We start from the raw sequence: 26,149 nt of genomic DNA, 5'->3' as shown, positions 1-26,149 counted from the left end.
GTTGCCCGAATTCCGTCGCTCAAGGTCAACAGAAGTTAAGATTTGAAGCAATGAAACAACCAGGCCTCTGCGAATTCTCCTTTGGACATTTATTGACAGGGATATTGTGATAGAAAAATCCAAGCCGCAACATTAAATCTGACAGGAGCTGGCAAAGCATGGAACGATTGTTTGGGTCAACACAACTTGCTTAACCAGGCGAGGCAAAGGTAGGGCAGATGCATTCAGGCGGCAGATAAGAAATTTTGTTTTTAGGACTTTTGGCCAGAAAGTTTCAATTGTGCCAGGGAAAAGCCGTTTTTATTTTCCAGACCAGCGGTCACCAACTGGTGGTCCGTGGACCACTGGTGGCCTGTGAGAAAATTTTGGTGGTCCGCAGAAAAATTATTTGCATTTTTTATATTGCACTAAATCAGGGGTCCTCAAACTACGGCCCCTGGATCGGATACATGCAATGAACGTTTGTGTTGCTGCAGAGAGTCTCCCCCTTCGGGGTCTTTTTGTGTGGGTCGGAGGGCGGCAGGAATTCCAACTTGGGGTCTGCTTCGGCCTCCTGGTGCGGGGTTTTGGGCGAAGGCTGGAGGGAAGGGCCACTGGTGGTGGAGAGCCGGAAGACCTTGTTCCAGTGGGACTGCATCATGGCCTGGAACTGGCTGACCATCTCAGCCCGCTGAGCCTCCAGGCGCCGGTACCTGGCCTTGCACTCCCGCAGGTCTTCCCTCTGCTTGGAAAGCCTATGCTCCTAGTCCTCAGTGAGGTGCTTCTGCTGAGCCTCCTTCTCGGTCAGATCCAATTTGAACTGAGCTGTTTTGCCAACTCTTTCTCGTGGTGGCTGCTTAGCTCCAACAACTGCTTCCTGTTGGGGCCCTAAGGAGCCCGGGCGGGGAGCGGAGGGGCGAGTAGAAACCGGTGAGGCGCCCCTCAACGTGAGTGACATTGAGTTGGCCACACCTACCCAGTCACATGACTACCTAGCCACGCCCATCCAGCCGGTCATTAGGCAGATCATATTAGTGGTCCGCGGGATTTAAAATTATGACTGTACTGGTCTGTGAGGTCCGAAAGGTTGGTGACCCCTGTTTTAGACTACTGTTACTCAACCTTGGCAACCTAAAGGTCTGTGGACTTCAATACCCAGAATTCACCATCCGGCCACACGGGCTGGGGAATTCTGGATGTTGAATCCGCACATCTTCAAGTTGCCACGGCTGGGAAATACTGATTTAGACTCCCTGATAAGGCAAGGGGGCTTAGAAAATAGGAGATGGTTATTAACACGCACTGATGACATTACCTGGTATGGTAATGAAAGGTCTACAAGAAAAGCACCAAGTTTAGAAAGCATCTAAGGACTCCGCAGATGATTGTGAATCAGGCACAAAGTTTTGGTAGATCCACCTCACTGGAAAACCAAAACTACTTTGATTGAGATTGGCTGTAATAACAGAATATTATCGCTCTGTTTGTTAAACCTCCTTCTCCTCCTCCAGTGAATTAAAGAGCCACTTCTGAACATTTTGTGGACTTTTAAAAAACGATTGTCCCCTTGGCAATGGAGCTTGCATATCTCCATATTCCTCCTCGAACAGTGGGTTGGACTACAAGACCTTCAAAGTCCCATCCAGCTCATAGTCTGCTAATCATATCACTTTTTTTATTCTCTCCAAGGACAGAAGGATGGGCTACTCTGCTCAGGAAGTGCCCCAATCACCATAAACCATATAAATTCCACGATCCGTAGTCATAACAAAATTTCTCAAAGTCCCAGTGGTACAGAGGGCTGTAAAAGGAAATAATCTGTGTTTGCTCTTTGCTTGGTGACTCCTTTCTCCTTACAGGGCCGAGTGCCAGTGGACTTATCATGCGATCCCTTTTATTTGGCTTCATATCAGAAGATATTTATTCCTGTTGCACAACATTCCTCACACATACTTCGAAAATAATGAAAATACGTATAGAGGGGAATTTGAAACTTACTGCGTTGAGTTTTCTGAGAACTATTGGGGGCACGTTTCGCCACAATGCAGTGTTTCTCAAACTTGGCAATTTTAAGATTTGTGGACTTCAACTCCCAGAATTCTGCTGGCTGGGGAATTCTGGGAGTTGAAGTCCACAAATGGCTGGCTGGGGAATTCTGGGAGTTGAAGTCCACAAATGGCTGGCTGAGGAATTCTGGGAGTTGAAGTCCACAGATCTTAAAGTTGCCAAAGTTGGACACCCCTTGTGTAGGGGTTAAGGTGTCAGGCTGGAAACTGGGAGACTGAGAGTTCTGCCTAGGGCCAAAGCCAGCTGGGTGACCTCGGGCCAGCCACTCTCTCTCAGCCCTAAGAAGGAGGCAACGGCAAACCATTTCCAATAAAACCTTGCCAAGAAAATTGCATGGACCAGTCCAGGCAGTGTCCGAGAATCGGACACAATATAGAACAGAAGGAGAGGGGGAAAAAACCCTTAAAGACACAGTATCATTAGACCAGGGGCCTTAATTCAATTCAATATTAGAACTACACCTTTCTCTGCAAGGGCCATTTCAAAATGTGCATCTCTGAATTTGGACTATTGCATTGCTGCAAACTTTTTTTTTTTTTAATGAATTAATCGATTTAGGTAAGGTGCGGTTGTAAGGTTTCAGAACTGAATTTAAAACTAGCAACCTCAGGCCTCCCAGATTGTTGTGAAGAGGTAGCTAGCAACGATCATTTCAGGGGTGTGTCGTGTCTTAAGAAACAAAGGTGAGGTTTTCAGAGAGGGATCTCTGTTTGAACAGCAAAACCTTCTCTAATACAATACTCAAAGAGCAGGAGAACCCTTTAATCTATAAACTGAATTTGTATAGCTCAGATTTACTTTGCCATACTAAAAAATAAGCTCATCCTGATCCTTTCGGTTTTTTAAGAAGGCCTCCAGGGCTCTACATTTAAGACCAGACATATAGTCATAACTAAATATAATATTGCTGGAGTGCTGGAGAAGAGTCCTGCGAATCCCTTGGACTGCAAGGAGATCCAACCAGTCAGTCCTAGAGGAGATCAACCCTGACTACTCTTGAGAAGGCCAGGTCCTGAAGATGAAACTCAAATACTTTGGCCACCTAATGAGAAGGAAGGACTCCCTGGAGAAGAGCCTAATGCTGGGAACGACTTGCCTCCAGAAGTTGTGGTTGTTCCATCACTGGAAGTTTTTAAGAACAGGTTGGACAATCATTTGTCTAAAATGGTGAAGAGTCTCCTTGCCTGAACAGGGGGTTGGACTAGAAGATCTCCAAAGTCCCTTCCAACTCTGTTATTTGATATTCTAATGTTTCTCAACCTTAGCAATGTGTAGATGTGTGGACTTCAACTCCCAGAATTCCCCATGGATGGCTGGGGAATTCTAGGAGTTGAAGTCCACATAACTTCACGTTGAGAAACAAGGTTGATGGAACGTTTGACTCGTCCAGATGTTTCATGCCCGTAGGTGTGAGAGTTGAGTGCAACAAGGAAGGGCTTCCGAAAAATACTTTCACCCTGTTGCACTTTTAATGCCCGCTGCGTAGGAGTGAGTGATTTAAGATCAACTTTTATGGCTGCACAAGGAGAAGGAAGAGTTGACGGAAATCCCCAGCTCCTTTCAGGCTTCAGACGAATTGCAATATATTAAATGCTTTCCCCCAGATTTGGAACTATATTTCCTAAAATTATAAGGGTTTGCTAAATTAGCTTTGAGGCTATAAATTCTAGGAACTGCAATGCTATCCTATCTAACGCCCGGTGGAATCAGATTACATTAAATCTGTTTTGCTAACTCTGTTTATGTTTATACCTATTGCCACCTTCCTATTCTTCCTTAATTTATGTAAACTGTTTCCATTTAAAGCTGTTAATTTTCTTTTAAAAACATATCAGGTGGCAGATGTAACTGTGTTGCTATTTCCATTGGTTTTTTTTCTCCCTTCAGTGTAAAGAATTACATTTAAAGTAACATGATAGTTCTTTGTTTCAAAAGGATACTTGGCAAGTTTTGATTTTGATTTTTTTAAAAAAAAAAAAAACAATCACGAAATACCTATTCTGAAATAGGCTGGTAAAAAATTAATCGGAAGCCTCTTGCAACTTCCTACTGTTGGAAAGATTTTAATCGCGCTCGGATTGAGGTTCATCCTGGCTTCTTGCTAAGAATGTGAGCGAGTTGACAAACCAGATTTAGGAAATACCCTTACTCTGCAGACTCGGCATTAACTCTGTTTATTATTGGCTTTAAATTTAAGATTAATCATTTAGGAGAAACACAGAATGTCTTAACCAAAGCCAACACTTGGGGCAAACTTTTTTGGGAATAGGTCATGGGAAGACGACGGACTTAATTCCTGAAAATGAGTGTATTTTCATTTATATGCGCTGATCTGTTGTTTAGTAGTCATGCGCCTGTCACAAATGCATCATTAGTGGAAAGCATTTAAACCGAGAATAATCAGCCTTCTCTCCCTTACACCAATCATCCAAGTCATTTTACTTATAAAAGAAGTCTACCCCACTTATTTCTCCACTTACAACAGTTCATTTAGTGACCATTTGAAGTTACAACAGTACTTATGACCAGTGGTGAAATCCATTTTTTTTTACAACTGGTTCTGTGGGCGTGGCTTGGTGGGCGTGGTGTGGCTTGGTGGGTGTGGCAGGGGAAGGATACTGCAAAATCCTCATTCCCTCCCCACTCCAGGGGAAGGATACTGCAAAATCTCCATTCCCACCCCACTCCAGGGGAAGGATACTGCAAAATCCTCATTCCCTCCCCACTCCAGGGGAAGGATACTGCAAAATCCCCATTCCCTCCCCACTCCAGGGGAAGGATACTGCGAAATACACGCCCACCAAGCCACGCCCACAGAACTGGTAGTAAAAAAATTTGAAACCCACCACTGCTACGTGTATTTTTAAAGGTTAAATGAGAGGGGGATGAATAGCTAGAATTTTCTGTTAATTGAAGGACAGACTTTAACCCTACCTCTCGTTTTCTTGCTGCTCCTCAGAATGTTATGGAACAATTCAATCCAGGGCTGCGGAATTTAATAAACCTGGGGAAAAACTATGAAAAAGCTGTTAACGGTAAGTCTCCATTACACGTTTAATCTGTCTAGTCAATTTTTTTTAATTTCGCAGTTTGAAAATCTAATAGCTGCCTTGCAGTGAAATACAGGTAGTCCTCGATTTACGACCGCAATTGGGCCCAAGATTTCTTGTTGCAAAGTGAGATAGTCGTTAAGTGAGTTTTGCCCCATTTTATGACCTTTCTTGCCGTCGCTAAGGGAATCCCTGCAGTTGTTAAGTTAGTCACATGGTTGTTAAGTCAATCTGGCGTCCCCCCCTTGTCTTTGCTCATCAGAAGGTCGCAAATGCGAATCACGTGACCCCGGAGGCACTGCAACCGTCATAAATATGAATCAGTTGCCAATCATATAAATTTTGATCCCGTGACTATCAAGATGCTGCAATGGTCGTAAGTGCAAAAAACGGTCATAAGTCCCTTTGTTCAGTGCCGTCGTTGTAACTTTGAACGGTCACTAAATGAAGTGTTGCAAGTCGAGGACTATCTGTATTCCCTCCAAAATGTCAACAAACTACTGATATAACCAACTGCTTACTCCTAGGAACTAGGGCAGGGGTCTGCAACCTTAAACACTCAAAGAGCCATTTGGACCCGTTTCCCACAGAAAAGAAAACACCGGGAGCCACAAAAACCCTTCCCGTGCCTGACTATTTCCTGAGCGGCCACAAAACTAGCATATGTAGTTGAATTAAACGTTCTGTTTTCTTCTGAACTTTTTCTTTTCTTGGGATTTATCCATGGTTGGCCTACCGGGGATCGAAAAGTTTAATAAATTGCGCGTCGGTGGGTGTCACACATTGGCTGTTGTGACGCATATTTTGAGCGACAGAGAGCCGCAGCAGAGGTATGAAAGAACCGCATGCGGCTCCAGAGCCGCCAGTTGCTGACCCCTGAACTAGGCTAAAGATCTGGATACTTTTAAGCATTTATCTTAAGTTCTTCCTCTTTTTTCAGTATAACCTGATTTTACTTTTGGGAATCTTCTCCTCTCTGAATTTGTAATCCAAGGCTTTCTTTTGATCAAGCGATTTGGACAGGCTCCCCAAGGCTGTCTGGGCAAGAAAGAACTGGACAAATTAGACCGAATTAGATTCTTAGCCAAGGATCTACACACTAACGATTCAAGTCAGAAAGAATCTCATTTTTATACATTTTTATTCATAGCAGAGAAATTGTACAAGCAGTCCTTGAATTGCCAACACGATTGAACCCCAAATGTCCATTGCTAAGCAAATCTAGTTGCTAAGTGAGCTTTTCCCCCATTATATTTTATTTTATTGCCACGGTTGTTAAGCGAATCACAGCGGTTGGTAAGTGAAACACCGTCGTTAAGTGAATCCAGCTGCCCCCCTCATTGACGGAAGCCAGCTGGGAAGGTTGAAAATGGAGATCACATTACTCAGGTCCTAAATAAATGCTAGTTGCCAAGCGCCCGAGTTTTGATCCCATAATCCTAGGGAGGCTTCACCGGTCCTAAGTGTGAAAACTGGTCATAAGTCACTTTCAGTGCCGTTGTAACTGTGAATACTTGCTAAACAAATAACTCTCAGTCGAAGACTACTTGTATGTGTGTAAAATGCCTGCAGAAATCAGTCCTATTGGGTAAACGCTTAAGAATGTTTTTCCAAACGAGGAACACGAAGGGACATCATTTTGAGATGGAAAGCTCACTTTTGCGGTTTCCTCGTTCTGTCCATAAATATTTGGTCTACTCTCTGCCATCATCCAGTAAAGTTTTATGAGGCTTGTAAAAAAGAAAGAAGGAAGGAAGGAAGGAAGGAAGGAAGGAAGGAAGGAAGGAAGGAAGGAAGGAAGGAGGAAGGAAGGAATAAAAGAAGGAAGAAAGAAAAGAAAGAAAGAAAGAAAAGAAAAGAAAGGAAAGACAGACAGACAGACAGACAGGCAGAAGAAAAGAAAGAAAAAAAAGAAAGAATGAAAGAAAGAAAGAAAGAAAGAGAGAAAGAAGGAAGGAAAGGAAGGAAGGAAGAAAGAAAGGAAGGAAGGAATAAAAGAAGGAAGGAAGAAAGAAAGAAAGAAAGAAGGAAGGAAGGAAGGAAGGAAGGAATAAAAGAAGGAAGGAAGAAAGAAAAGAAAGAAAGAAAAGGAAGGAAGGAAGGAAGGAATAAAAGAAGAAAGGAAGAAAGAAAGAAAGAAAGAAAGAAAAAGAAAGAAAGAAAGAAAGAAAGAAAGAAAGAAAGAAAGAAAGAAAGAAAGAAAGAAAGAAAGAAAGAAAGAAAGAAAGAAAGAAAGAAAGAAAGAAATCAACCGGTCACCCGAGAAAAACATCCAAGTGACCAGCTATGAAATATTGGCAAAAGCTTTTTTTTTTCTTCCCCCTGTATTATAGGAAAATCTTGACGCATCAGCTTATTTTATGGGCTACACACTGGATGAGCCCTGTTGCAAAGGGACAACAGGCTGACCTCGAGATGAGTCACTGCTGATCTTATGGGGATCTTATTTATTTATCGTCAGGGATCCAAAGTCGTTCCGCAGTAGCTTTCAAATAAAGAAAGGCAAACCAGAAAATCAAAACAGTAGCCACCCACGTTTAGGAGATGTCTGAGAAAGTCCAAAAGGCACCCTTCTCATGCAAACCGGGCCCGCTGCTGTGGGACAGAATTTCACTTTACTGATGTTATTTTTTAAAAAAATCTCATCTTTGTTATTTTATAAGTAATTGAAGGCAGCGAACGTAGATAATACTCCTTCCTCCTATTTTTCCCCACAGCAAGCCTGCGAGGTGGGTTGGGCTGAGAGAATCAATGGTCCGAAGTCACCCATCTGGCTTTCCTACCTAAGGTTAGAACTAGAACTCACAGTCTCCTGGGGACTGGCCCAAAATCATCTAGTTGGGTTTCATATCTAAAGTGGTACTAGAACTCGCCATCTCCTGGTAATTGGCCCAAAATCACCCAGCCTTCATTTGTGTCTAAGGCAGGACTAGAACTCACAGTCTCCTGGTGATTGGCCCAAAGTCACCCAGTCAACATTCATATCTAAAGTGGTACTAGAACTCGCCATCTCCTGGTGATTGGCACAAAGTCACCCAGCCGGCTTTCATGCCTAAACTGAAACTAGAACTCACTGTCTCCTGGTGATTGGCCCAAAGTCACCCAGCCTTCATTCATGTCTAAGGCAGGACTAGAACTCACAGTCTCCTGGTTTCTCTTAACCGCTTAACTAGATCACTAAACGTTTGCTGTTTTGACTTGTTTTGAAGCTTATTTCTCCTCTGCTAATGAAAACAAGCATTAGATCCAACAGTTAGATGTCCAATTTCTCTTTTTATTGTGTTGAAATTCATTTGCTCCGCAAGGGGCTGCAGGAGACAAGAGAAAAGGGGGGTGGGGGGTGAAGATCCCTTTTGCTGGCTGATCACTTTGGCATCATATCAAAAGACGGTCTATTCTTAGAGACGATGGTCTTGTTTGGGACGCACATAATTTTAGATTATTTTTTTTCTTCTTCCTCGTGGTGCAATTCAGGACTTTAAAGGCAACTTGTCAGATGTCATAGATGTGGCTTTCCTCCAGTCTGCCTGGGAGACATATTTTTCCACTCAAACAGCTTTTTGGGAAAGTAGCAAATTAAACCACGATGGAGATGGATGAAAGAAGCCTTAGAAATCTCCATTTCCATCCATTAATTTAACACTGTGCTTTGTTTAACCAAAGCCCTGCCAATTGCATCATTTAAATATAATGCAGGGTATTTATGTGCCCGATGCAAATGAATTATTTGTGTGCCTTCGGCTATTTGGTAAGACGCCCACCGTAACCTGAACGGTCTCGGCTGGAGTCCTCAATTTATGACCGCAGTTGGAATAGTCATAAAGCGAATCATCATATGACTGGGCCCAATTTTATGGCCATTCTAACACCCGTGTTTAATCACTACAGTCGCTGAGCGAATCACGTAACCATTAAGCGAATCCAACTTCCCCAACTGACTTTTTTTTTTTTTTGTCAGCATCTGGCTGGGAAAATTTAAGAGTAGGATAACATAATTTTTTCTGGTCATTATTGCTGCAGGATTATTCTTGCATATAGAAATAGCAATCGGATAATTGCAGGACACAGCCGGCAGCAGGGATGAAATGCTACCGCTTCGCTCCAAACCGGTATTTCCGATGATCAGCTGTGCTGCACGGTTTATATTTGCTAGAAAGCAGGAAATCTTGCTTTCTAGCGAAGCTAAATCGCATGGCATAGCTGTTCCCCCCCCTCCTCGCTGTTCTACTTACCTAGTGAAGTCTTCTTTTTCAGCGCGAAGTGCATGTTTGGTGTGCAGTATGATTGCACGCACAGCGTGCTTTTGGCGCACGCTATGCAGAGGTGAAATGCTACCAGTTCGAACCGGATCGCCTGATCCGGTAGCGATGGCGGCGGGTGGTTCGGAGAACCGGTAGCAAAAACCCCTGCGCCCTCCCCCCCCCCCCATGCCCAGCTGAGCCGCACAATCATCAGAGGCTTTTTTTTTTTACTTTTAAAAGCATTTTTTCTACAACCTCTTCCGCCGAAAAAATGCTTTTAAAAGTTAAAAAAAAAGCCTCTGATGATCGCATGGCTCAGCTGGGATCGTCAGAGGCTTTTCAAAGCATTTTTTCCTGCAACCTCTTGGCCGAAGAGGTGGTAAAAAAAATGCTTTGAAAAGTCTCTGACCATCCCAGCTGAGTTGCCTGATCGGCAGAGAGGCTTTTCAAAGCATTAGAAAAAATGCTTTGAAAAGTTTAAAAAAAAAAAAAAAGTTGGCCACGCCCACCCAGTCACATTAACCCCCCCACACCAAGCCATGCCCACAGAACCGGTAGTAACGAATTTTACATTTCACCACTGGCGCTATGCATGCGCGAGCAGCAAACTGGTGGCGATCCACGGGGGATTTCACCACTGGCCAGCCGTTATAAATGTGGCCCAGTTGCCAAGCCCCCCAAATTGCAATCCCATGTCCGCACAGCTGATCTGCTTCTCGTCAGGTCATAAATCATTTTGTTCCCAAAGGCTGTCATTCCTTTGAACCGTCCTTAAATGAACGGTTGTGAGTCGAGGTCCATCTGCAATTGTCTCGCAGCTGGAGCAACTTTGGGATTTTGTACGAAATGCCATATCTACACACCTGAATTTTTGACCATGCGACGGCGGGGATGCTAGGACAATTATTAACGTGAGGATTGGTCGTAAGTCAGTTTTTTTCCGCTGCCGTTGTCACTTTGTACGGTCACTCAACGAATGGCTGTTAAGTCAGGGACTGGCTAAGACACTGAGCTTGTCGATCAGAAAAGCCGGCAGTTCGTCGGTTCGAATCCCTAGTACAGGTCTCCTGCGTGAGCAGGGGGTTGGACTAGATGACCTCCAAGATCCCTTCGAACTCTGTTGCTGTTAAAGTATCTTCTAACCCTCCCTCCGTCCAGCTTATCTATCTCCCAGAGTTATTGATGGCAGACCAAATAAGAGGAAGCAGCCGAGATCCTGAACTAACAAGGCAAGATATGATTCTAATAAATTAATATCACGTGCAGACGTGATACAGGAATAATGAACAGAGGAGAACCACCAAAGGCCAGCTGCACTCTGGCTTCATTAAAACGTTGAACTGGTTCGGCTTTGATGTGAAGCAGAACTAGAACCTTCCTCCAGAAAGATTAAAATCTCCACTCTGGCTGAATGGGGAAAATTACAGACTTCCTACTCCGTGGGAGCCGTTTCTCGTAAATGTTTAAAAAATACCAGTTGCTTAGCAAACACCACAACGTCCAATTCATTTGTTCTCCATTCGGGAACGAGGGTAAAGGGAGTGCTAGAATTGTAAATAGGATTAAGCTCCTTCCATTCTTAACCAGCTTGAAGCCTTGGTTTCGAATGACCATTTAATCCTGGCTAAAACAATTCTGCAGGTAGTCCTTGATTTTGGGGCGCCCACCCTCTGGAATCAACTCCCCTTGGAGCTCCGACTAGCGCCCGACCTTCGCACCTTCCGCCGGGAATTAAAAACTTGGCTTTTCAAATCCCTTGACCTGGTCTGATGATAGGGTTTTAAGGGTTTTAATGGGTTAATTTTAAATATTTTAGATTTTAGTCTTTATTTTTATTGTGGCTTGTGTTTTATTGTTGTGAGCCGCCCTGAGTCCATTTGAGATAGGGCGGCATATAAGCCGAATAAAATAAATAAATAAAATAAATAAATAAATTTTGTTATACGTCAGGCTGGCTAAGAGAATTCTGGGAATTACAGTCCACACATCTTCAAATTCCCAAGTTTGAAAAAAAAAAACCCTATTGTTGTAGACCAAGGCAGCTTCAATTTTATATTCAGGAGAATAGATTAACCCTCCATCCCTATCTGGGGAAGGCGAACTTGTCAATAATATTTGATTTTCTTCTGCTCGGTTGGGTCTGACTCTTGGAAACTGCCTATAGGAGTCTCTGCAGTTTTCTGAAGTGGTTTGCCATTGCCTCCTTCCTAGGGCTGACAGAGAGTGGCTGGCGCAAGGCCACCCAGTCAGCTTTCCTGCCTAAGGCAGTACTGGAATTCACAATCTCCTGGTGATTGGCCCCAAGTCACCCAATCGGCCTTCATGCCTAAGGCAGAACTAGAACTCAGAGTCTCCCAGTTTCTAGCCTGATGCCATAGCCAAAAGTGGCTATATTTACTATATATTTAACTGATAGGAGCCTGAGTGGCGTAGGAGGCTAATGCCTCCTACTAAGGCAGCATTTAACATCCAGCTGCCTGCAATTACTGCGAGTTCAATTCTCACCAGGCTCAAGGTCGACTCAGCCTTCCATCCTTTCTAAGGTGGGTAAAATGAGGACCCGGTTTGTGGGGGCAATAAGCTGACTTTGTATAAAATATACAAAAGTATGAAGGCTATTGCTTAACGCATTGTAAGCCGCCCTGAGTCTCTGGAGAAGGGCGGCATATAAATATAAATAAAAATAAAAAATAAATAAAATAAAAAATATTTAACTGATGATTAAGCACACTACTTCCAAGAACAATTAAACGCAAGCTTTTTCTTCTTTTTTTTTCCCATTTTTATCTCTTAACTCTAGGTATGGTCCTTGCTGGAAGAGCTTACTATGACGGTATTGCAAAAATAGGCGATATTGCTGTTGCGTCACCCGTGTCTAAAGAGTTGGGTAAGTATACCAAATAAATCATATATGCCGCAGGATTCTTGACACTGAGCTATTCTTGGCGTTTTAAAGCTTTGCTAAATTGGCAACCTCTAGTGTCCCAGCTTCTACCAACCTAGCAGTTCAAAAGCAGGTAAAAAATGCAAGTAGAAAAATAGGGGCCACCTTTCGTGGGAAGGTAACAGCGTTCCGTGCGCCTTTGGCGTTGAGTCATGCCAACCACATGACCACGGAGACGTCTTCGGACAGCGCTGGTTCTTTGGCTTTGAAACGGAGATGAGCACCGCCCCCTAGAGTCAGGAACAACTAGCACATATGTGCAAGGGGAACCTTTACCTTTACCTTTAGTCTACCAAAGGGAAGCACTAGGGGTGACATGATAGCAGTCTACCAATATCTAAGAAGCTGCCCCAGAGAAGATGGGGGTCAGCCTATTCTCCAAAGCACCTGAAGGCAGGACAAGAAGGAATGATGGAAACTCATCAAGGAGAGAAGCAACCTGAACTAAGGAGAAATTTCCTAACAGAACAATTAATTAGTGGAACGACTGGTCTCCAGAAGTTGCGAATGCTCCAACACTGGAGATTTACAAGAAGAGACTGGACAGCTCCATGCCCAAGGTAGAATTAGAACTCACAGTCTCTCAATTTCTCATCTGGCGCCTAAGAATATTAAATCAAACTGGCTCTCCTCTTTTATTCTCCTTCATAGAAGATGATAACATCTTCTAGCAGAATTTTATCCAACTCATCACGATGCATGAATCCTCTGGCATCAGCCCCCACCCCACCCCGACTTAATCCCAAGGTAGAGAGTACAACACATGCCTTCAGGAGATTAATATATTCTCATTCCTTTTTTAATGTGCAGATTACCTTCCATTGTATACCTACAAAGGAAGTCATTTCTCATACGGATCTAATTTTTTGTAGAAGTCAGGCCATATCTATGGAAATTTCTGAATGAGAGTGAATCCCAGGGCCGGATCAGATATTTTGTCTTTATATAGTCTGGGCAAAATGCTTCCTTCCTTCTTCTTCTTTTTTTTTTAATTTGATTTATATGCCGCCCTTCTCCGGAGACTCAGGACAGCTTACAATGTGCTAAGCAATAGCCTTCATCCTTTTGTATATTTATACAAAGTCAGCTTATTGCCCCCACAAACTGGGTCCTCAATTTACCTACCTTAGAAAGGATGGAAGGCTGAGCCAACCTTGAGCCTGGTGAGATTCGAACTTACAGTAATTGCAGACAGCTGGTGTTAATCACAATGCTATCAGTCTGCTGAGCCACCAGGCCCTTCAATAAATAGGCAGGATAAAAAGCTGAAACAGAGAATTTTATCTCTTAGCCCCATTATCTACGGAGATTCTGAGTCATCCATGTCCTGGTTGTCCCAAAGGTGCTTTTCCATAAAAACACCTGGACTTTTGGGGGGTTTTTTTCCTTTGAAAAAAAAACTGAAGAAGAAGAAAATAACCGAAGAAATTTCTTGGATGAGAACTGAAGCATTTTCTTTCTTTCTTTTTTTTATTAGTTTATAATACCTAATAAATAAAAAATAGAGAAGAAAAGAGTAGGAAAAGGGAAGAGGAGAATGTAGGGCAAAGGGAAAGAAAGAAAGAAAAGACACTGATTTCCAACTCCCTTTGGTGCAGTAGAATAAGAGCATCAAACCTCAACTTTTTACTTTGACATAGTAGTATAAACTAGCCATTTACCTCCTCGATGCTCCGCCACTCCACTGTATGGGTTTTCTTTCACCGTCATTAGATCGACTGGGTGCCAATCAAATCTTCCTCCACAGCTTTGTCCCGCCTACTCCAACTGCGCATGTCCAGTCTTTTCACTCAGTCGCTGGTGATCAGACTGCAGTGCCTATTTCTCTATTGTTTTAAGCGACTTATTTCGATCGAAAATTGAAGAGGGCTTTTAATTCAAACTGTTTTTCGCTGCGCGGATAGGCGTTCCCGGCTGGGGCGCCTTCCGCTGCTTTTAATAGCAATAAATTTAAGACCTTGGGGAAGTTCGGACTTTCCCTCAGCTGATTGTTTTTGTTTAATCAATGCAGTCAATTTAGTCCTCCCTGCTAACTCCACCAACTTTGGCAGCCATTCGTCCGTTGTGGGAATCAAGGTGTCCTTCCATTTTTGTGCATAAAGTCATCTTAACCTCCGTCAACATATATAATAACATCAAAGTTCCAAATTCGAAACGTTTTCAAAGGAAAAAACAACAAGAAGAAAGTCCAGTTGCCTTTTGGAAAAAGCATTTTTTGGGGACGTCCCAACCCCTTGTCGTTGCCACCCCAAGAGAGTCTATGTTCTTTTTTATTTTTATACTAGCTGATAAACCAGCGTTGCCCGGGTATTTATTTATCCCAGTCCTGTATTAGACAGGAAGAGCAACTTCACCCTGAGCCCTGATTTCGGTGAGAATTAAATAAGTTAGTTAAAAATGTTTCCCCTGTGCCCCCAGAAGCGTCAAGTAAAATGATACCACTTTGTTGTTTTGCTAGCTGATCCATGATCATTTGGTGTGCTTTTTTTCTGATCTTGATTCAGAAGTGGCTTCTTGTAGTTCTTTTCTCGTATGTAATCTGCGTGAAGTACGTCGTGTCGGTCTCTTAGTGGTGCAGGCAGGCCGAATTGCAGTAATGTTTTATTGATCATCAAAGCCTTGTTGAAAATGTCCGGACCAAAACTAATTTCTAATGTTGGATTTCCCCCTCCTTACCAGCGGGAGCCCCCTTGTGGAGTACTGTGAAGCCATTACCATGGCAACTCCACTGTGCTGTACAGTAGAAGCCATTTTAAGGCAGTCCAGTAGAAGCTATTTTAAGGCACAACAGGCTATATCTTAACAGAACACACACACCCCGAGGGGCGTTAGCGGTGTCTTACCCCCCACAGTATTTCTTTCCAGAGTGTAAGTCATCTGTGTACCAAGTTTGGTTGAAATTGCTCGAGGTGTTCCAGAGTTATGCTGGAACATACACACACACATCCATTTTTATATATAGATAGATAGATAGATTGAGCATATTATTCTGCTGATGTCCCCATGCTCTGGAGCGGAGAGAATTCATTCGTTCCTGTGGGATTGTTTCAAGCAATTCTTTTTCCTTCGGCCAAGATCATGACAGCTCCCTGTTCTTGAGCAAAAAGGTTTTATTGAAGAAAATAAATCATCACCCAGAAGCCAAACCGGTGAATAATGCCATGTGATAAGTAGCATTGGCTTTCGTCCCCTGCTGTACTGAAATGGTACAAATTATTGGAAGACTGTCACCGCGATGGTTTCGTAACAGAGACTTAAAATAGCCCCCTAAAAGTTCCGGTAGGACTTTTTATATATATATATATATATATATTCATTGAAAAGACGGCCTTTGGATTCCCTCCAAGTTAATTTCGGAGAAAGTCCTTGGCTGTAAAAAAAATAAAATACAAAAGGTCAGAGATCTTTTGAACAAAGCACGGTTATATTTTAAGTCATTTGCAAATGAACCCTTCAAACAACTTTCAAAACTCAAAGCAAGTCGTCCTTAAATCAGGGAGGCTGGTTTCTACGTTTTTTAAAAAAAAAACAAACAGAAGATTAACCATGGTTAAATTCAGGTTGCGTCTAGGTGTTTTCCCAAGGAATCTTGAAGATCTCTGCCTTAAATCTGCAGGGTTAATCTTTGATTAACTGGGTGGCTAAATATAGGTAGCATAAAAGAGTTTTTGTTCCCTCGTAAAATAAAAGAGTTTTCGTTCCCTCCGGTGGCTTATATTTCTCGTTGAACCAGTTCAAAGATTTAAACTTTTTAATGAAGAATATAAATTGGGGGGGGGGGGAGAGAGAAAGATATAAATATAGATATACCACAGATATAGAGAGACAGAGACAGAGAAAGACAAAGATTATATATACAAAGACAGACAGACAGACAGACAGAGTGTATACACACGCAAACACACACAAACGAGAGAGAGAGAGAGAGAGAGAGAGAGAATGATATACAGTAGTGCCCAAAATTGTGGAAACCTTTTGAGAAAAGTGTATTTTCTAAAACTAGCTAATAACACCACTTTTTGGGGGAGTAGTACCATAAATTTATATATCAATGGAAAGATAATTTAATCAAGAATGTAATGCAATAACTTTCATGAAGGATTTGCTATTAGAATAGCAGTAACAGTATAAAGAAGAAAAGGGAAACACGTAGAAAAAACGAGATATACAAAAATGATCACCATAGAAAAAACGGGATATGCAAAAATGATCCCCATGTCGGTTAATACTTAGTTGGGTAACCTTTCACACGAATGATGGCCTTACAACATCTTCCCATGGAGTGAACCAAGTCTTTGAGTTCTGCAGCTGTTATAATGAGAAACCAAGATTGAAAGATTGCTCCTATTAACTGGGTTTTATTGCTGGGTCACTTCTGACTAGCAAGTTTCTTTAGTCGGCTCCATAGATTTTCAATTGGGTGAAGGTCTGGGCTATTCCCAGGCCATTCCAGCAGTGGAATAGGATTCTCTTGAAATTCCAAAGAAAATTATAGAGTGACTTCACACACTGTATTATTATCATCCCTAAAGCCTGTGAAATTCTTCCTTCCAATTGTGGGCAAATTATTAATAGATTAATCTAACCCGTGTAACTTTCATTACAATTATTTTTGACAATAACAGCATAAAATGCTTCTTTTTATAGAAAAATAATTCTATTTTTTTTTAATTTTTTTTTTTTGAAAGAGAAGAACTCAGATTTCCACTGACTTGCATTAATTGTATAAAACAAGAGTTTAAAAAACACATTTTGGTCCACATAGCACGACAACCTAGATGTCCAAAAAGTTAAAATCCTACAAGGAACTTGCATTCTAAATATAAAAGTAAACAATTGTGTAACTTTATAGTAAGATAAATAATAGCCTTCGCTTTCTCACAGTTCTCTGAGGACATGTTACCAGGAAGTTTTTATCTTACTTCATACCTAGGCAGAAAAATAGCTCAGGTTTGTTTGTTTTTTTTCAAATATTGATTTAGAAAAAGCATTAATGTAAATATATTTTAAGGAACTCGCAATTCTTGCTGGATTTATACAGCCACAAAAGCAGCAACACATCATCTATCTATTCATTCTCTCTCTCCCTCTCTCTCTCTCTCTCTCTCTCTCTCCATATATATAATCTCTCTCTCTCTCTCTCTCTCTCAAATCTCTGCCTGCAAGTCTCTCTGTCTCTTTGCCTCTATAAAGTAGTGGTCAAAATTGTGGAAACCTTTTGGGAAAAGTGTATTTTTGAGGTTTGATGGCTAATAACACCACTTTTCCACAAAATTATTCTTTGTTCCAGATGGTTAAAGGTAACTTCTGAATACTGAATACTGTATTGGACAATTTAAAAAAAAAAAAATGAAAGAGGCCTAATTGATTTTGCCTTTTAAAATTATGCAAATATTTGCTCTGTATTTCACAGAAGGCAAAGCCACCTGATATGTTTACCTGGGTTTTTTTTCCTGTTCGTGAGGCGGGTGATTTAAATAGAAAAAACGCCGTTATGTCCACCTCCCAAAAAAAAGGACAAGGATCCCACGTAGTCAAACCCTAATTGTGCCACTGAATCAGTTTTATCCCTGACGTCTTTGCCCTGCCAAGGATTCGGCCCGTGGATTTGGCTCTCTCCCTTGTTCCGTTTCCGAGTCTGTTCTTGAAATTGCGATTAGTTTTCTTTTTTTTTTAATGGCCATCTGAGCGTAAAGGACAAATTTTATTTTGGTTCTATATGTTGGATAGGCATGAAGCGGAGCCAGCATTGCGGACCGAACAATTGAAAAGGTCTGATGTGAATTTTACTCTGCGTTGGTCGTTCATTCCTGGTCAGAGAAGAATCGTAGAATCCTTCTCCATTAACCCTCGGTGTTCCCTCTTGAAGTAGGGTTTCCTATGTTGCAACTCAGGATAGAACAATACGTGCAAGGGAGCTAAGAGAAGACATTACACTCAGAAATGTCCTTGAGGAATTTCTGCAGGAGACCCTTTCCCGTATATAGCAATAGCACTTAGACTTATATACCGCTTCACGGTACTTTACAGCCCTCTCTAAGCTGTTTACAGAGTCAGCCTATTGCCCACAACAATCTGGGTCCTCATTTTACCCACCTCAGAAGGACGGAAGGGTGAGTCAACTTTGAGCCGGTCAGGATCGAGCTGCTGCCAGTTGGCAGAGTTAGCCTGCAATACTGCATTCTAACCATGATTCTTGATGAATGTACTTTATTTTTTTCTTTATGTACACTAAGAGCATAAGCACCAAAGACAAATTCCTTGTGTGTCCAATCACACTTGGCCAATAAAGAATTCTATTCTATTCTATTCTATTCTGTTCTGTTCTGTTCTGTTCTGTTCTATTCTATTCTATTCTATTCTATTCTATTCTATTCTATTCTATTCTATTCTATTCTATTCTATTCTATTCTATTCTATTCTATTCTATTCTATTCTATTCTAATTCTATTCTACTCTACTCTACTCTACTCTACTCTACTCTACTCTACTCTACTCTACTCTACTCTACTCTACTCTAAATCAACTATTACAAGATCAAGGACTACCTGTATTGTACCAGTCATCACATCCTCTTGAGACACAAAATGTTTTAAGGCTGTTGAACTTCCGTGCCTTCTCCTGATAGATGCCTAGGCAGAGAAGCAACATGATGGGACAAAACCCCCCAAGAGATATGAGTCCATCCTCCATTCCCCACCGCCTCCTCCAGCCTGGAGGAATTAGTCTGTGTATTGTGACACCCTGGAGATTGAGGGCTTATCTTCCATTGGCTTCCCCTGAGATTCACCAGCCAGGAATTCCAAAGATTTTAACCACATCCTGTTTCTAATCATGATCAGCTCATCAAAGGTCACTTTTCTTCCTCTTGAGAATCTCTACACTCAATCGAGGCGGAAATAAGGAAGGACTGCCAGAGAGAATCATGGTCCAAAGGTTGCAATGACCGTGGTCGATGACTCTGGCCCCGTAACGTGGTTCAGAACAGCCCGGTCAAGTTTTTTCGGTTCGAAGAAATTATACAAAACGGTGTTTGGGATAGGAATACGGGAACGCCCCTGGTTAATATTTTGGTCTTCTGGTTTGTTTTTCAAACCGCCACGCCCCACAACAAGCAATGGCGATGGGTTAGATAAGCTTGCTCAAGGGCACCCACTCACCACCTTAGAATGCATCGGCAGCGTTGTGCGAAATGACACACCCTCTGGCAAGAAGAAGGGGAAAAGAAACCTTCAGCACCTGCAGACGGTGATTTGGCTTGTTATCAACTCAGTGGGTGTCTTTTTTTGCCCTGTAGGTGTTTCATTGTGTTGAAGGTGTGTTGAGTCAGCCTTTGTTTTAGGAAGATGGTCATTGTTGTTTGGGGAATGACTATCAATTATCATTTATCTATTATCTATATTTATCATCTATATCATCCATCATTTTTCTATCTATCTATCTATCTATCTATCTATCTATCTATCTATCACATTTGCTGTCCTTTCTCTTCCTATAACTGGGATCCCACGTTCTTCAATGTGTCTTTTTAACCTCCATATATTTGCAGATATTCTTTCTCTAATAGTAGTGTGGAACTTTGTCAACTGCAGAGAGCTTTAAGTTCCCAATATAAAATTACTAAATATTCTGTAAGGAATGTACAAATAAATCAATGGGAGGGGAGAAAAAGAAAGAGAGAGAGAAAGAAAGGGAGAGAAAGAGAAAGAAGGAGAGGGAGAGAGAAAGAGAAAGAGAGAAAGGGAGAGAGAGAAAAAGAAGGAGGGAGAGAGAGAAAAGGAAAGAGAAAGGGAGAGAGACAGAGAAAGGGAGAGAGAAAGGGAGAGAGAGAAAAAGGAGGGAGAGAGAGAGAAAGAAAAGGAAAGAAAGAGAGAAAGGGAGAGAGAGAAAAGGGGAGAGAGAGAGAGAGAAAGGGAGAGAGAGAAAGGGAGAGAGAGAAATAAAGGGAGAGAGAGAGAGCACTTAGGTAGGAAGATTGTTCCAATACAAAATAGATTATTATTTTTCTCCTGAGAGTAGAATATTAAAGCAACGTTTTTTTATAGGAATTTTATAGGAATATTAAAGCAAAGTTAAGATAACAAGCCAACTCTTGAGTCCGTTTCTTTGATCAATCAAAGGGCTCAATCCATTCCTGGTGTTTATAGGTATTGCCAGTAAGTCAGTAAATCGCTTTTTGACTGAGTTTGTTTTTTCAAGGGCAATGGGCTTTAAATCACGGCGCTTAAGAGCTTACGTCTTGGATGCACGTAGGAGAAGACAGATCTCACCTACTCAGCAGTTTCTCAAGGCAGGGCCAGCTCATCCGAGGCAGCCTTGAGCAACATCCGAATCTCTTGGCTTGCAGCACAGGGGAAAAAAAGGATAAAGGCTTGAATCACAGCGGGGGGAAAAAGAATTCCCCACACTCAAACTCCTCATTTGACGCGAATTAATTTGTTAGTCAAAAATCAAACGTTCTCTTTATTTCAGTGCTAATACTCAAGTTCCATTTCACACGTTTAGCACGATTGATTTAATCCTGCTTTGCATCTTATATTAAAAGTCTAGAACAGTGTTTCTCAATCTTGGTAGCTTGAAGATGGGTGGACTTCAACTCCCAGAATCCCCCAGCCAGCAGTCCGTTTAGTGACCATTGCAGCATTCCCACGATCACGCGATCAAAATTCAGAAGCTTGGCAACTGGCATGTACTTATGACGGTTGCAGTGACCCAGGATCACGTGATTCCCTTTTGCGACCTTCTGAAGATCGCAAACGGGGAAGCCGGATTCACGCTTAGAGAGGGCTGTAAAGGCACTGTAAAGTGGTATATAAGTCTAAGTGCTACTGCTTGGGAAGGAGGGAAAGAAAATGAGTAAGTGAATGAGGGAGGGAGGGAGGAAGGGAGGAAGGAAGCCAGCCAGCCAGCCAGCCATAGTGGTGCAGTTGTTACAATGCAGTGTTGCAGGTTAACTCTGCCCACTGCCAGGAGTTCGATCTTGGTCAGCTCCAGGTTGACTCAGCCTTCCATCCTTCTGAGGTGGGTAAAATGAGGACCCAGATTGTTGGGTGCAAAAGGCTGACTCTGTAAACCGCTTAGAGAGGGCTGTAAAGGCACTGTAAAATGGTATATAAGTCTAAGAGCTACTGCTGATTAGCTGTGGTGGCGCAGTGGTTAGAATGCAGTATTGCAGGCTGACTCTGCCCACTGCCAGGAGTTCGATTCTGACTGGCTCAAATTTGACTCAGCTTTCCATCCTTCCAAGGACCCAGATTGTTGGGGGCAATATGCTGACTCTGTAAGCCGCTTAGAGAGGGTTGCAAAGCATTGTGAAGCGGTATATAAGTCTAAGTGTAATTGCTATTGTATGTTACCAAGAAGCAAAGAAGTATATAGCAAGGGTTTTTCCAACCAGATAAATTCATTGTTCATTGTTCATTTCCTGAACGTATACAATATCCGCGTTCAAGCGGCACAGACAGCAAGTTTAAAAAAAAAACTCCTAGAACATTAAGTCCCCGATTCTGACATGTTAATCTTCGCAAACAGGGAACCGCTGGGCCCGTTGCGTTGCTGTTAGCAGCCCATTCTGCAACGCACTTACTGTGTGACCGTAATCGGAGCGTTAAAATAAGCTCTTGAAACCCACACACTTTCCACAAACTTTACCCTCCATGGAACTGGGGCTTCGGGTTAAGCTTCTCCATGGCAAAGGAGGGTTTCCTCATTGCTTCATTCTGTCTACAGATAGGTATGCCGAAGCTGAAAGAGGCGATGACCTCACCGCTAAGCCTTCCCGTAGTTAACCGATGTGTAAGTCCCATTTAAATAGGTGGGACCTATCCATGCATAACCGTAAGCCGGGCCACGCCTGGGTAGCTTTCCTGTTTCCATTTGCAAGTTGAGGGGTAGAGCTAGTCCTGTTTTAAGAGATCGAAGAGCTAAGGCAGAGACTACATACAAGATAGTCCTTGAGTTACGACAGTTCGTTTAGCACTTCTCTTGTAAATAAGACCTACCAGATTGCTCATTAAAAAAAAAGACCATCGCTTTTGAAAATATTGTTGAGTCTGTCACCTGCGCCTCTATAACTGTCTGGTTTGGTTCTGCAACCCAACAAGACAGACACAAACTTCAGAGGATAATTAGAACTGCAAAAAAAACAAGGGCTACCAACCTGCCTTCCATTGAGGACCTGTATACTGCACAAGTCAAAAAGAGGAGGACGACGACTATGGAGTCTGAACTTGGTGGTTTTCTTGAAGACTTTATTTATTTATTTATTTATTTATTTATTTATTTATTTATTTATTTATTTATTTATTTATTTATTTATTTATTTATTTATTTAATTTTATTGAATTTCTATACCGCCCTACTCCCGAAGGACTCAGGGCGGTGAACAGCCATAAAATAAAACACATATATATACAAAATTTAAAATCGAATAAAATGAATTAAATAAATTTGGCTGAATTGATACCCATAATTTAAAATACCCATATTTTAAAATACATTAAAATTTAAAATTTGCACTTAAAAGGGAGAAGATTTAGGCGAGGCCAGCTTGATGAAATAAAAGAGTCTTCAGCTCGCAGCGGAAGGTGCGCAGATCCGGAATCCTCCGTATCTCTGGGGGGAGCTCATTCCAGATCGTCGGTGCCCCCACAGAGAAGGCTCTCCCCCTAGGGGCCGACAGCCGACATTGTTTGGCCGACGGCACCTGGAGGAGCCCCTCTCTGTGGGAGCGTACTGGTCGGTGGGAGGCTATTGATGGTAGTAGGCGGTCCCGTAAGTAACCAGGTCCTAAGCCACGGAGCGCTTTAAAGGTGGTAACCAGAACCTTGAACCTTGAACCTGATCTAGGAGGGTAATGCAAGAAACAGCCAAGCTTTTGAGAGCACCAAATAATTGTGTTGACTTTAGTCTCTGTATTTTTGTAGGCTCTAGTCTAGTGTCATCTGAAATGCTAACATACTGAAACCCTAGCATACTGTCACTTGAAATACTACCAAAGGGCAGGAAGATTTATCGAGAAGAAAATGCCTTTATAATTAGCAACATCAGATGATGGCCTCCTTCGCTCTGGATGGTCTACCCTGGGTGGCCACCACTAACTAAGGGGTTAGGCAGCTCCAGACCTTTCCCACGACTGTCGGGGATCGAAGCCAGGGTCTTCAGCGTGCCAAGAACGTGCTTTCTCTCTGAGTTGGCGTCAGAGGGTGTCTGATCAGGACAAGTTTAATGGTGCTACAGCTAAGGGGTAGCTTAACTTCTGTCCTGATTCATGGGTTGAGTTGAAGGCAGCCTCATGGAGAGAAAAACATTTCCCAGCACAATTTTGTGTCCGAAATTGGAAGAGGCCAAATGCATGAAAATGTCAGTTGGATATTCGATCCACGACGAATCATTGTTAATTATTGTGAGGATTTGAAATACCGGTAGATGAGATGCCATGGTAAATTTTCTACGCCTTGACTACACTAACAGTTTGCTGACAGAGGGTTTTGAAACTACAATCTTGCCTTTTTTTATTATGGTTGTTCTCCTTGTTAACTGTTTTGTCATTAGTATAATATATAGATGACAAGTTAATAATTTCCAAATATATGTAACAGTTTGGGGGGACCTGTTTCACAAGGGATGAGAATGTAATATTATTGTAATATTTTAGTCAGTATTCAACTAGGGAGGACAATATGTGTATATATAGAATAGAATAGAAAACAGAGTTGGAAGGGACCTTGGAGGTCTTCTAGTCCAACCCCCTGCCCAGGCAGGAAACCCTACACCACTTCAGACAAATGGTTATCCAACATCTTCTTAAAAACTTCCAGTGTTGGAGCATTCACAACTTCTGGAGGCAAGTAGTTCCACTGATTCATCGTTCTCACTGTCAGGAAATTTCTCCTTAGTTCTAAGTTGCTTCTCTCCTTGATGAGTTTCCACCCATTGCTTCTTGTCCTGCCTTCAGGTGCTCTGGAGAATAGCTTGGCTCCCTCTTCTTTGGGGCAGCCCCTGAGCTAATGGAAGACTGCTATCATGTCTCCCCTGGTCCTTCTCTTCATTAAACTAGACATACCCAGTTCCTGCTGTATTAGGTTTTAATGCAGTTTTTAATATCTGTTGCTTTTTCCCAGTTCCTCATAACCCAAGCCGGATTCCTACAAAGCTTCTTGTGTTGTTTTTGGCGAGGAGTTTGAAAAAGGAATCAAGATATTTGACTTGTGCTGCCCTTTCTTCCTTTTTTCTTTTTTTTTGAAGGGCCCAAGGAACCAGAAATAAAATTTAATCTTGTTTGTCAACAGGGCATGTCCTCATCGAGATTTCTATCGCTCAAAAGAAACTCAACGACAAGCTAGAGGAAAACGTAAGTAAAATCTCCCCGCGGTGCTTTAAAATATCGTACCCATATTTTCATATGAAGATATACTAACCTTCTTGCCCTTTGTCAATTTTTCATGACTACAGTTCAAGAGATTCCATAAAGAAATTATATCGGAGCTGGAGAAGAAAACCGAACTAGATGTAAAATATATGAATGTAAGTTTTTTAAAGATTAAATGCAAGAATTTGCTAGTTTTCTTGGTGGCAGCCACAAATCAGTCACGTCTCCGAGTTGACCACTAACCTTCCTCAACCTCTGAAAAACCTTCAGAATTTAGTCTATCGTGAGTAACATAGTTTTATGCTGGAATTGATGTTACCTAGTTGAGTCAGGAAACGTCTGCAAGAAAACAAGTTCAGAGAGGAACAAGGACCCCCCCCCCCCAATATAGTTTTAACTTGGAAGAAGCTGTGGATTCGTTCTCTGGTTCCTTCTGCCAAACGTTCTCCTGCTTTGATGTCAACCAAATCTGGGTATCCCTTTTTTCAGTTAGCAAGGTTGGAAATCTATATGCCTAAAGATGAGATAAGATCTGTGTTGTTGTTGTTAGTTGGGAAGTCGTGTCCGACCCATCGCGACCCCATGGACCACGTTCCTCCAAGCCTTCCTGTCCTCTACCATCTCCAGAGTCCATTTAAGCTCACAACTACTGCTTCAGTGACTCCAGCCAGCCACCTCGTTCTCTGCCGTCCCCTTCTTCTCATGCCCACAATCTTTCCCAGCATTAGGCCAGGGGTTGGCATCCTTAAACACGCAAAGAGCCACAAAGGTCCTAACCAGAAACCCTCCGTTCAATTCTGGAGCTGGCCGGAAGTCCAGTTCCCCCACCATAGAGTCTCCTCCTAGCGTGGCGTCCTTTTTCCTCTACCTGTCCTAACCGAAAGCCCTATCAATTGTGGAGCTGACTGGTGATGGAGCCGCAGCAGAGGGATGAAAGAGCCACATGCGGCTCCAGAGCCGCAGGTTGCTAACCCCTGCATTAGTCCAGTGAGTCCTTCCTTCTCATTAGGTGGCCAAAGTAAGATCTCAATGCATACATAAAATAAATTACCGTATTTTTCGGAGTATAAGACGCACTTGAGTATAAGACGCAGCTTAGTTTTTGGGGAGGAAAATAGGAGAAAAAAAAAATCTGCCTACCAGATATTCATCTGGCTAGCGTCTTTAGTCTGGTCAGCTTCAGCACATTAGTTCGCTGGTTTTTATCCCCTGCTTGGGGATAAAAAACAGCTTCTAAGGCACAGCTGATCTTTCGAGAGAGAAGCAATGAGAAAAGCAGGCAAACCACGGAGATCACTTCACTCGCTAGCGCTTCCTTAGGGCTGGAAAAAACACTTCACAGCTGAGAGCCGGAGGGAGCAGGCAAAGCAGGGAAGCGGAGATCGCTTCGAAAAAGCTACATTCAGAGTATAAGACACACCCAAATTTTCACCCTCTTTTAGGAGGGAAAAAAGTGCATCTTATACTCCGAAAAATACGTAGCAAGAACCTCCAGTTT

The 26,149-nt window shown here is 42.3% G+C and overlaps 1 protein-coding gene across 2 annotated transcripts in view; it reads left to right on the top strand.

The window, feature by feature from the left end:
- BAIAP2L1 (BAR/IMD domain containing adaptor protein 2 like 1) overlaps positions 1-26,149 on the top strand; it is a 50,428-nt gene that overhangs the window by 10,544 nt on the left and 13,735 nt on the right. For both annotated transcript variants that reach the window (XM_060692858.2, XM_060692857.2), the window contains exons 2-5: positions 5,006-5,081; positions 12,138-12,224; positions 24,572-24,633; positions 24,735-24,806. In XM_060692858.2, the coding sequence (XP_060548841.2) occupies positions 5,006-5,081; positions 12,138-12,224; positions 24,572-24,633; positions 24,735-24,806 (297 nt within the window). The remainder of the gene's footprint in view (positions 1-5,005; positions 5,082-12,137; positions 12,225-24,571; positions 24,634-24,734; positions 24,807-26,149) is intronic.

This window comes from Pantherophis guttatus, chromosome 14, assembly GCF_059756535.1.
Source record: "Pantherophis guttatus breed Tessera chromosome 14, ASM5975653v1, whole genome shotgun sequence".
NCBI classification, from domain to species: Eukaryota; Metazoa; Chordata; class Lepidosauria; order Squamata; family Colubridae; genus Pantherophis; species Pantherophis guttatus.
The sequence above is the reverse complement of the archived record's forward strand: the minus strand, read 5'-3'. Positions and strand labels throughout refer to the sequence as shown.